At 49.6% G+C, this 12,057-nt stretch overlaps 1 protein-coding gene across 2 annotated transcripts in view; it reads left to right on the plus strand.

The window, feature by feature from the left end:
• Sh3rf3 (SH3 domain containing ring finger 3) overlaps positions 1-12,057 on the plus strand; it is a 340,679-nt gene that overhangs the window by 202,259 nt on the left and 126,363 nt on the right. For both annotated transcript variants that reach the window (XM_046420254.2, XM_046420255.2), the window contains exon 2: positions 2,895-3,170. In XM_046420254.2, coding sequence (XP_046276210.1) covers positions 2,895-3,170 — 276 coding nt within the window. The remainder of the gene's footprint in view (positions 1-2,894; positions 3,171-12,057) is intronic.

Consider the following 12,057-nt stretch of genomic DNA (forward strand, 5'->3'; position numbering starts at 1 on the left):
GGGGTGGGCTCATCACGTGCTTGGCAACCAACACACAGTGGGTTGCAGGGGTTTGGTTTCCATGGGAGCAGAGAGGGATGGGGCAATCGGGAGTGGAAGGCATACAGCGTCTCTAAGAGCCTATCGGTAGAGCTAACAGGATTTGAGGAGGAACGAACACAAGGATGACCCCCTGCTTAGCAGCTGGGTGGAGATTCCACAGGCAGGTTGAGGCGACAGTGATGGTGTGGCCTGTGGACCATCTGGAGGATCAATGAAGCCACAGTTCCCTGAGGCTCAGAAGTGCATCCTTTTCAGGACTGGGGAGAAGGTAATATAAATGCCTCTGTCCTGGGGGCCAGTCTGCAGCCCTTGCCCTGGTAGGAAATGCCTCAGTTTCCCTGTCCCTATACCTCAGCCCTCCTGGACACACTGTATAAGTCAGGGCCACAGCTGTACATCATGGGGGTGAGCCGTTCTTGCAAGTGGTTTCCGTGTCAACTGTCTAGAGAAAGCTGGGGATGGGGGGTCCAGAATGGATACCCAGAATCCCCTTGATGCAGGAGGCAATTCAGGGAGGTGCCTGTGTTCCACTGCATGAGAGAGACACAGGAGGAGGCAGAACCGGAATGCAAAGGTCAGATCTGGCTTGTCCTGCCCACCACTGTGATCAGTATCAGCCAGCCACTGGGGCTGTGGCTCTTTGAGCAAACCCCTCTTACTCTGCCATGGAGAGGAGATGAGCCATGGTGTCAAGGTAAACCTTTTCTTCTGTGCACCTGGTAGGGGCTGGTTTTCAAGCTTAAGCTTTTTTCTTAAAAATGGGTTTCTTTAAAATCTCCTCACTGAATGAAATCTAAGTGTCTCCATGTGGTCAGTGGTGAAAATACTCCCATATCATGAAAAGGTGGGACTTGAACCTGGGGCCTCGCACACACACTAGGCAAGCACTCCACCACTGAGCCACATCCCCAGGCCTGTACTTAATATTTAAAATACAAGTAAACTAAATTGAAATAGAACAAAAAAAAGTACTTTTTTTTTATAATTTAACCTACAGGTGGGGCCAGGGTTTCTCAACCTTTTGATGTCCTGGGCCATGTAATTCTGTGTTGTTGGGAAATGTCCTGATTGAAGGATGTGCAGCAGCATCCCTAGCCTGTACTCCTCAGATGCCAATAGCATCTACACTGTAACAACCAAAACTGTCTTCAGACAAAGTTGTCCCTGACTTGAGAATCCCTGGGCCAGGGCCGCTGGCCCTTATGTGGCAGTGAAATTCTTCTGGTGGCCCACAGCCAACAGCCTCTTCCAGTCTTCTCTGCGTGTATGGCAAATCACCCCTCGGCCTCCGCTCTCTGAAATCAGGGCCTCTTACCATCTATTGTGCGGACATTACAAAGCTATCCAGAATGAGTATTATTGGACACAAACTGATTTTTTCCCCCTCTTTGAGTTCTGTAATCAAAAATCCTCTGGTGTTACTATTTAATTGGGTGGTGGTGGCTGTTTGTCAGTCTGCCAGCGGGTCTCTTAACTGCTGTCGCCTGACCATTCTGAGACATAAATGTAGAATGATGGAGTTGCAATGTGCTATTAAGTCCTCTACAAAGAGTTTTTGATGTCCTGCTGCTTCGGGCTGTTGTGCTGGTATTGATTGATTCGAATACTACAGAAACCCTTGGCACAGACAGCCCTGGTGAGAAAATGCAGCTTCTGGTAGGAAAATCACTGGGTATAGACACAGGGACAATGGTAAGGCTTTCCTCTGGCACAGAATGGACCTTGGGCAAAGCTCACTCAGTCGAGCAGGTGTTGGCCACCCATAAGGAAATGGAAAAGAAACCCATGCAGCCAACTGGTCTTTACAAAACAGGGCCAATTAGAGGAGCCCAGGAAGTGCACAAAAACATCAGATCAAGCCTTAGGATTGTTTGATGGACCTCTCGTTGCTGGAGAACAGAAGATTGTAAAGAATTCTGTTTCAAATGCATTTTAAAGGCTGGTCACTCTTTGACACCAAGGATGGCAGATCCTTTTTTGGATAGGTTGGGCAGATTTTGACAGGAAAGGCAGGGACATTCTCCTGATGGTAAGAAGATAGGAAATCATAGTTTTGGAACAGACAAGCTACTGTATGCAGCAAAAAGCTGCATATATCCCTGGGGGTGTTGGTCTGTGACAGGGGACCAAGGACCTGGGAGTGGCCTCCAAGCTCCTCAACCAGGTTGTGTCTCGCTTGGATAGGTTGAGCACATGCCGCTGGTTGAGTCCACATCAGGCCTGGCGTGGCGTGATTGCTGCAATGTGGACTGGCCTGCTCAACGCAAACCCCCCTGCACATGTCCTGATTTGCTGTGAGGGGTCAGTAAGCTAGGGAAAGAAAGTTCTGTTTGTAGGAAATCTGGTAGCTTTTAGACAAAATTTCCTGAAAAACAGCACCCAGTGGGAAAAGACTCAGCACAGAGTAATGAGTAGGAACATTCTGGAGCCCCGACCACCTGGCTCCAATTCTACCTACTACTCCTAAGGGTGGGGTCCGGGGCAAGTTACCTTCTGTCCTGGTGCCTCAGATTCGTCTTCTGTAGAGGAGGGTAATTGACTGCTTCCCTCAGAACCTATCAGTGCAAGTGAGTTGGTCTTTGTAAAAGATTGGAAACCATGCCTGGTCCTCATGGTACTATTTAGAGGGGCACTCCCATGACAAGCACCTTCTTGTCTCACTGAGGTCAAGAAGCTTGTGGGCTCCTGTGACAGGCTGTCTGTACCTTTGAAGTATTTTCCACTTGCAGCGTGTTCTCAACATCCCCAAGGCTCAGAAAAGCCCCTCAGAATCCCAGGCTGCCCATGCAGCCCCCCCCCCCAACATCAGGAAGGGCCGTTTCAAGTAACCACATGTTATTTTCTGCTTCCAGAACCTATCCCAGCTGCCCTATGGCAAGGCCCTGTACAGCTATGAGGGAAAAGAACCTGGTGACCTGAAGTTCAACAAGGGGGACATCATCATCCTGCGGCGCAAGGTGGATGAGAACTGGTACCACGGGGAGCTGCACGGCACACACGGCTTCCTGCCAGCCAGCTACATTCAGTGTGTCCGGCCCTTGCCGCAGGCCCCGCCCCAGGGCAAGGCACTTTATGATTTCGAGATGAAGGACAGAGACCAAGACAAGGACTGTCTGACCTTCACCAAGGTAAGGAGAGCCCCCCTGTCGGCCTCTGGGCCCACCTAGAGCCAGGGCAGCACCTTCCCCTGAGTTTGAACCCTGGCTCCTCCCTTAGGCCCAGGATAAAGGACGCAGCCTCCTGCTCTGTGCCTTCTTAAGGACCAGTACCGGCTGCATCTGCTTCATGGAGTTTTTGTTGAATGATATGAGATGGCACCAGCAGACACTTGGTCCACCCACAGGTGGCACAGGAGCATGACATCCCATGACCTGCCATTAGCATCAGTAGCAGGACTCCTGTTGCCCCAAGTCATGATTTTAAGCGTTAACTCCAGTGCAGGGAAATGAGTTTCGAGGATGCATGGGGTATCAGAGAAACTGCTGCACAGACCCGGGGCAGCTCACTGGGATGTGATAGCTGACGCCAAAGCAGGGCATCATAGCCCATCCCGCAGGCAGGCCAGGCCAGGCCAGGCAGGGGAAACTGTTTGAAATAGTCAGGGCCAGAGACTTAGTAGCAAACTAAATATATTTGCCCATGGAATTGTGCAGAGGGCCTGGTTTTGGCTGCCTTGGAGTTCCTTTGATTAGTTTTCTACTCCAAGTGCCTGACCACACTTTCACAGTTTATCCTTACCCCTCGCCGGGGTTCCAAGGGGGTCCTTGTCCTCTAGGTTGGTGCCTCTCTTCTCTCTCCTTGTCTTGTTCTGTCTGCCTGTTCTTCCCCCACTGTACACCGCTGCCCTCCCCAGTGGTAAATACCAGAGCTGTAATTCTACCTTTCTCTTTGAGGCCCATATTCTTCCCAATTCCTGGAGGCCACTGTTATTCTCCCTCCTTCCCACCGCCCCAGCTGCTGGTGCAGAACATAGCTGTGGCACCGCAGCTCCAGGGAGGGCTACAGAAGTGCCATGCACACCATTTTTTTTTTTGAGCAAAATTGGCATGTCCTTGCCCGGCTGCTATTTATGTCTTGTTCTATTGTTCATCCTGACAGTGAATAATCTATTTTTCATTCAGGGAATCCAACTCTTTCTTCCTTTCTTTCATCAAGGTGTTCAGATGCTGATTCCCATTGTCATCTGGCCCGTGCAACTTCCCAGGAAGCCAGGGGGCCCTCCTTCTCTCTCTCCTTCTTTCTTTCTCTTTCTCTCTGAGTGGCAGGCTTCCCAAGGTACCTCGCTTGCTTCTCTGCCCAGTGGACTCTGGAGAATCAGTCCTGAGAGGACCCTGGGGGCTGCTGATCCTCTGTGATGTCACTTGTGACCTCATAGTATCCAGTGATGGCCTTGCTAAGAAGATAGGCACCGAACAGTTTCAGGCTCAGCTGGCTCCAATGACAGAAACAACCAAGGTCAAGGTCCTCCTCCCAGGGCTTCCTAGGAGGAAATTCTGGGTCAGGAGAACTCCACTGTGAACAGCTTCAGCGTCTAGGAGCTTCTAGGCAGGTCCAGCTTGCCCCTGTAGAAGAGCATGTCTGCCTTGCCTACCATTGCCACAGCCTTTTCCATTCTAGGTGCCTCTGGCCAGGACTCAACTCCAGGTAAAGACCAGAGCCCTGTGGACAAAAAGACAAAGGGATGTTTGCCCACTTATTCTACAAAAACGTACAGGACCTGGTTCCATGTTGCGCACTGTGCTGTGTCCAAGGACAGGCAGGCTCCCTGCACACTCTGGAGCCTGAAGTCTTGAGTTTGGGGAAACCCAGGCCACAGGCAAGTCAAGAGAATTAAGTGTGCAAACGCCAACTTCAGAGGATGATGAGCTGTGCTGGATCATGCCTAGAAGCATGTGTAGTGAGGATCTCCAAATTCCCAATGATTCCCAAAGAGTCCCAAATTCCCAAAGAGTCCATTCAAAACTTCAAGGGAGACAACAAATTAGTCCTCAGGGACACCTTTCAGCTGTGTTCGGCTTGGACTTATTCTGTGCTCAGCATGTTTGGGGGTGCACAACTGTGTGAGCATGTCCCCAAGGCAAGCATTGTCATGCAGGGCCTCTTCAAAGGTGACCTTGAGATGGAGGAGCAGAGGTGCGAGCCATGAGAGGGTCTGGGCTTTCCTGTTACCTGGAGGCAATGACAGTTCCTACAGGGGCTGACTTTTCTTGAATTCATAACGACTTTCTTTTCTTGAATCCCATGGGTTCCTATGGAGAATTAGAGACCCCTGGATGCGATTCTCAAAGATATTCATGCTCTGACACCCGCCTCCCACCATGCTCCACATCCCCTTTTTTCCACCCTCACTGTAGTCCTATGATCCCCACAGAGTGAAATGTGGGAGAGGGGACAGCAACCTTAATAACTGTCCTGCTCCACGGGCACCTCTCAGTTCTAAATGTCTCCATATCCAGGCTCTGAAAGACATGGCAGCTCCTCAAGACTGCCCTCGACTTGATCTCTGTTTCCTGAGTCTCCTGAGGTTTCCCTCCAGTGGGGGCACCTGGCCCTGTTCATTGGCAGGACCTGGAACAATGCGGAGACAAACATGGCCACTGTCCTAACAACCTCCACTTGCTCACACTCCAGGTGACCCCGGGCACTCGTACTTCAGCTTCTCTGGCTAGTGCCAGACGATTTACCTCCAGAGACCAGTTTGTCCTTTGGATATGTTCCTTTCTGGCATCTGTAGGGACAGGGGGGGTCTCCAAAAATGGTGCAAACTTTCCTCTAAAGCACATCATTGTGTTCGATTGGAGGCACTTAAAGAATCTTGAAGCAGGTGAATCAAAGGTAGATTTTTTTACCTTCAATGTTGAATAGTCCTGTTAAAATGGCATTCATTAAAGTTGTTCTAAAACCAGTCTTTGTTCTATTTAAGAAGAGAATGAATAGTTACCTTTTGTAAAGCAGATAGAAAAAGCACATTTTATGACTTCTCAGTAGTCCCACTCCACAAAGCTGGGCTTGTGCAAACACAAAGACTTAAGGGCAGGTCCTGCCAACAGGGCTCAGGAGTGCTGCCCACAGCTCTTCTTCACCTGTGCCCTCTGAGTCCACAGCGGGGCTGGGCTTCGTGGAGATGCACCTGTGCAGATGGTGACCCAGGGATATGCTCTGGTGGCTTTAGGAAGACACTTAACCTTGCTGGTCCAAAGTGGCTTGACTTCATGTCAGTACACCAGTGCCCAGTCTATGGGGTCAGTGATACACGATCTAAGAGCAGAGCAGAGCTTAGGGCTTGGTCTACAGAGGGCAAGGTGAATGCCATTTGTATTTGGCAGTTTAATCCCAATCTCTCATTTCCTTTCAACTATGAAATTCAATAAATGTTTCTTGAGCCCCTACTATGTAACTTTCTGTTCACAAGGATGTCATCATCACTAGGGAACTGTGGTTGGCTCTGGAGGGCTTGGCCCGCCTTATGTATATCCTCTGCGATATCCAGGAATCCTCAAAGGCAGTGCCTGGCCGCTCACAGAACCACTTTTGCACCTGACTGCAGAGGGTCCTAGGCTTGCCAGGTCACCCCAGCTCCTCACAGTGTTGCCATGTGAGGAGAGAGCTGCGTTGCGGGCCCTCACCTCTCATTCCCTTGCCTGTTCCCAACCCACAGGGCCAAAAGGATGCTTTAAGTTGACAAATTTGACAAACACCGTTGGTGTCTCCATCAGCTCCTCTCATGTGACCTCCTTAAAGTCATCCCCTGAGTGTTAATCACCGTATATCAAAAGCATAGAGGCACGCCAGGCATGATAGCACACCCTGTAATCCCAGCAGCCCCAGAGGAGACAGAGGCAGAAGGATCACAAGTTCAAAGCCAACCTCAGCAATTTATTGAGACTCTGTCTCAAAAAATAAAAAAACAGACTGGGGATGTGGCTCAGTGGTTACATGCCCCCTGGGTTCAATCCCCAGTAACAACAACAACAACAACAACAACAAAAAGTAGAGCTCTCTCCTTTGTAAGCCAATCCAGCATGAATCCCAGATGATGTTCTCTGACCCAGGGGATAAACTTAGATGGGCAAAACTTAAATGCAGACAGAGTTTGGGTTCTCAAGTCAGTTGTAGGTTCAAGTCCCTCTTCTTGTATAGTGACTTTGGGGCATTTACTTAGTCTTTGAAGCTCTTTTTCACTATAAAATGGAGTTGATATTGGGATTAGGGGAGCAAAGCCATTGGAAAAACAGAGCTCAAATAGGTATTCCCATGAATATTTTCTTCCTGGTTCAGGAAAAGTTGTGGTTGTGCCTATAACTAACTCACAGAACATAAATGTCTCCTTAAGACACATACTGCATGCACAGCTGAGGATATCCAGGGCTACTCTGCTGCACTCTTACTTTCCTGGTGGCCGAGTCTTAGAGAGGTTTGCTCAGGGTATGAAATGGGCCAGCACCTTATATTGGTACCATTGCTCCATGGTCAGCAGAGCCAGCCAACTGGGCCAGCCTCTGGACCACTCTGTCATCCCTGCTTCCTCCTAAGTGGGAATTGGGATGCTTTCCAGGCTGGAAAGACTCAAGAATTTTTGCCTTCTGCTTTTTCCATGACTCAAAGTGAGATGAGCCCCCAGAAGAGCGGGGCTTACTAACCACTCTCTCCTCCCTCCTGAGCACCCCGGTGTTAGTCAGCTTTTCATCACTGTGGCCAAAATACTGAAAAAAAAAAACAACCTAGAAGAGGAAAATTTTGTTGGGCTCATGAGATCTGAGTCTATGGTCAGCTTACTGCTGCGCTCTGGGCTTGGGGTAAGGCAGAGCCTCATGGTGAAAAGGTATGGCGAAGGAGACTGCTTATCAACTCATGGCAGGTAGGAAACAGACAGCAAGAGAGGAGTCAGAGACAACATATAATCCCCAAAGACACGCCTCCAATGACCTACCTCCTCCAGCCACACTCCATCAGTCTACCATTACCACCCAGTAGTCCATTTAGATTATTAATCCATCAAATGGATTAATCCACTTCTTATGTCACAGGTCTCTAAATCTAATCATCTCACCTCTGAACATTCTCATATTATCCAACATGAGATTTGTGGGGGATACCTCATATCCAAACCATAACACCTCTCACTTGGCTTTTGTACCCTGAAAAAGTTATCGGGGCCACATGGGGTGGCACATGCCTGGGATCCTATTGACTCAGGCAGCTAAGCAGGAGAGTGGCAAGCTTGAGGCCAGCTTGGGCAATTTAGCAAGACCCTATCTCAAAATAAAAAGTAAAAAGGGCTGGGGATGTAGCTCAGTAGTAGGGTGTCCCTGGATGCAATCCCTAATACTCGAAAAAAAAAAAATAAACCGTTACCAGGGACACTCAAAGGGGCCCCGTGCTCCTTTCAAGGGGGAGTCCTCCTTCCCGACTCAGCAGTCACCCTGCAGCTTCCTCCTTGTGCCTGCTGTGCCTCCCAGGAAGGAAGTGTTTTTTTCTGACTGCCCAACTCAGGGGAATGAGGGGAGAGGGACAGTGGGAGTGGACGAGGCAGCCTGGTGGCAGCTGCTGGACACCCAGCCCAGCCACTTCTTTTGACATCAGGCAGGGTTCAGAGGAAGTGTTTGCAGTTTTGGTTTGCAGGTAAAGCTTGAACTCAATCTGAGGCTTTGTTAGAATATGTCCCTGCATGCAGAACGGGAGCGTCTCCCACGGATGTGCCAGGAAGCCTGGCCCTGCCCCAGCACTCCTCAGTGCAGGCGCCTCAGCCTGTTCTCCTTGGGTGGATGGGGTGACTTCAAGGTGGCATCATATGGTAGGTGCCTCTACTCAGAATTCTCCATGGCTCTCATCTCCCCTTGAGTCACTGGCACAGCCTCTACTGGCTCCAGGACCTGGTACCTGCACCCTCTTACAGACCTTTTACTGCTGGCCTCTGACCTTGCCTGGCTACCGTGGGCTCCTGATGGTTTTTGCTTCCAGGGGACCACCGAGTTCCCAAGGGCCTGTGCATCTCCTTCCCACAGCCTGGGGTCCTCCCCCCACATTCATAGCAAGGCCTTTGTCCTCGCTAGGTGTGCCCCAACCCTGTGTGATGGAGCCTTGTATACCTTGTACTCCACCCTTCTCCTCCTGAGATACAGGTATTTGTAATGTAGCCCTGAAGGCGGGTCATGATCACTTACTGTCCATCCCCAGCATGAGACACCCAGGAGGGACAATGGAGATATATCTGACCATGAAGCTGAAAATGCTCTACATGGCCTGAGTGAGGGTCTTCTTGTCGACAGTGTCCACTTCTTCCCATCCTTGGTCCTTGGCCCATTCATTCACTCTCCAGATATATTGAGCCCTGGTTGTGTTCCAGGAGCCAGCTTTGGTGCCAGGTAGTGAGGTAAGCACCACAAAGTCCCACCCTCAAATGCCCATGACTGACAGTGGATGGACAGACAGGCAAGACCGTCCTGGGCATGTGTGTGTGTTTGTGTGTGCAGTAGGGGTAGCTCCAAGCACCAAGAGGGTTTGACCTCTGACCTCTTCCCTCTCTCCTGGGCCCACGCTGTGACTGAAAGTTCCTTCCGGCTCAGAGGTGTGCCTCTGCCGTGTTTTGAGTGGCCCTGGGCCCCTGGCAGCCTCTGGAGTTCAGACAGGTGAGCAAGCCATCTGGTAAGTCATAGCTGCTGAGATGGCAGCAGGACCAGGACCAGCACCAAGACTGAGGCCACAGGGCTGGCCTGCTCTGTGGGATCAGTGGCAGCCAATGAGTCCAGGAAGTCTTACTACAAAAGGCAGAAGTGATCAGAGGCACAATTCTGTGTCATTTCTCAGGGGAGGGGGGAAAAAAGACTGAGGTATTTCTGAGCTTTAACTTTTTAAAAGTTTCCCTTCTGTTGGAAAAAATAGAATGGTTTGAGAACTCCATTTGTGGCCTGCTGCCTGTGGCAGAGCCAGGTCACCGTCAGATTGCAGCAGGGTTGGGAGCACATAGGATCCTGCGCTTACACAGACCCATGAGACTGATGGCCGCCGGGTGTCACCTAAGGCCATCTCTGGGCTCTGGTTTCTTCCTGCTTCTTAGAAACGTTTTGACTGCAGGAGAGAGCAGACGTAAGGAAGTTTTGTGGCCTCCAGGAGAGAAGGCTGTGGGGTCTTCATACCCTCTTTGGGAGCGATCTCCAGGAGTTGCACGTGATGTTGACACACAGCATCACAGGCGGCTAAGTAGGAGAACAGCAAGCCTGAGGCCAGCTTGGGCTATTCAGCAAAAAGGGCTGGGGATGCAGCTCAGTAGTAGGGTGTCCCTGGGTGCAATCCCTAATATTCAAAAGAAAAAAAAATAAGCTGAGAGACTTGGATTTAGGAGAGTAAAATATTAGGGACTTGGATTCTCCAAATCTCCAAAGTTTTAGCTCCTGTGGCATTTCAGGCTGAGCCCCAAAATGCTTGATATGAGCTAGGAGATTTACCACGCTGTGACCTGTGAGGCGGTGTGAAAGGGCAGTATGTTGTGCCGGCCACCCGCAGCAGCCCAGAAAGGGCAGGAAGGTCAGCCGTCTGTGCTCTGACCCTCAGCTGCTGTTCTTAACAGAGGCCCACCTGTTTTTCTCAGCTTTCTTTTTTCCCAGGTGGAAATGAACACAGACTTGGGAGGAGGTAGGCAAATGAATTAAAAACACATGTAAATGCCCCTTATAGATCAGGGGTGGTGATTGTGTCACCTAAGTCCTTTACACATTTATTCCCCACCAAGCCTTGGGAAGAAGGGCAACATAGTCTTTTTGTAAACTACAGCCCAAACTTAAAATCATTTAGGACCACCCAGGGATCACCTGAATGCCAAGGCCAGCCATAGCCATACGGCAATAGCATTTGGTGTGTGTTCAAAAACTTGGAAATATCAGGGAATAGGGAAAACAGCATATGGAGTCTACTGGCCCACAGTGAGTAATGAGCACTTGACATGAAACCTGTAAACGAAATTGAGTTTTGCCTCTGAAAGGGAAATGATGTCCTGGAAGCAATTTTCATTCATAAAATCCTTGAATGCTGCCATATTAACCCAGAAGCATGTCTAACTCACCTAGCAGTGATGTCTTTGGTGTCCAGTTTGGTTTTATCTGCTCATCTACAGCAGGCAAAGACTGATAAATTAGGATGCATTGTCTAAATCCTGCTACCACCTTTTTTTTAAAAAATAAAGTTTTATTGGTATGCAGCCATGATCATTTATTTATGTATTCAGCAGCACTTATGCTTCAAAGGCAGAGTTGAGTAGTCGGCCCACAAATCCCGAAATGTTTACTCTCTGATCCTTTCTAGAATATGGGTATCAACCTGTGACATAGAGCACAGCTCTACAGAGGCCAAGTGCACAGGTTCTGTCCCCGTATGTCACCCAGCATGACTCTGTCCACGGCAACCAGGAGCCACCATGTTGGTGGATGCCTGTGAGGAGAGAGAGTGGGCATCACAGGGGTGCCCTTCTCCATGAAGTGTCTGCTAAAAACTTGGCAGTGAACCTTTGCCGTCTTCATGGAATCTTAAGTAGGTGTTTCTCCACGTACCAAAGAGTCTGCAGAATACTATTTCCTCCTTCCTTGTCATTCTGAAAGCACTAGTTTTTGAAACATGACAACCAACTGGAAGACCTGTTGTGATCCAGCCAATGAAAAATTGGCCACTTTTTCTGGACCCACCCTGGGGCCTAGAGAAGCCCTTATTGATTCCAGAACATACCAGAATTCATACTGGCAACACGCCAGAGTGGCTTTGTTTTTCATTTCCAGCACTCATGCAGTCCTCTTTGGGGATTGTCCCCATTGTGTGAGTTTGGGTCAGAGGCAGACCTGTGGGAAACCTTCCTAAACATTCATAGGCAAAGTTAGTTCCTTATTTTTATGTGTGAAGAGTGGCCAGCTCCCTGTACTCCACTGTTCTCCTAGCTCAACTGAATAAGGAATTTGGGGATCCTGCCACCACGTGGCTGTATAATTTTGCATTCTTACCATCCATGAAAGAGAGTTCCTAATGCTTCAC

Source organism: Marmota monax, unplaced genomic scaffold (genome assembly GCF_021218885.2).
Source record: "Marmota monax isolate L192 unplaced genomic scaffold, Marmota_monax_Labrador192_F-V1.1 WCK01_AAM20220418_F8-fsc00204, whole genome shotgun sequence".
Taxonomy (NCBI): Eukaryota; Metazoa; Chordata; class Mammalia; order Rodentia; family Sciuridae; genus Marmota; species Marmota monax.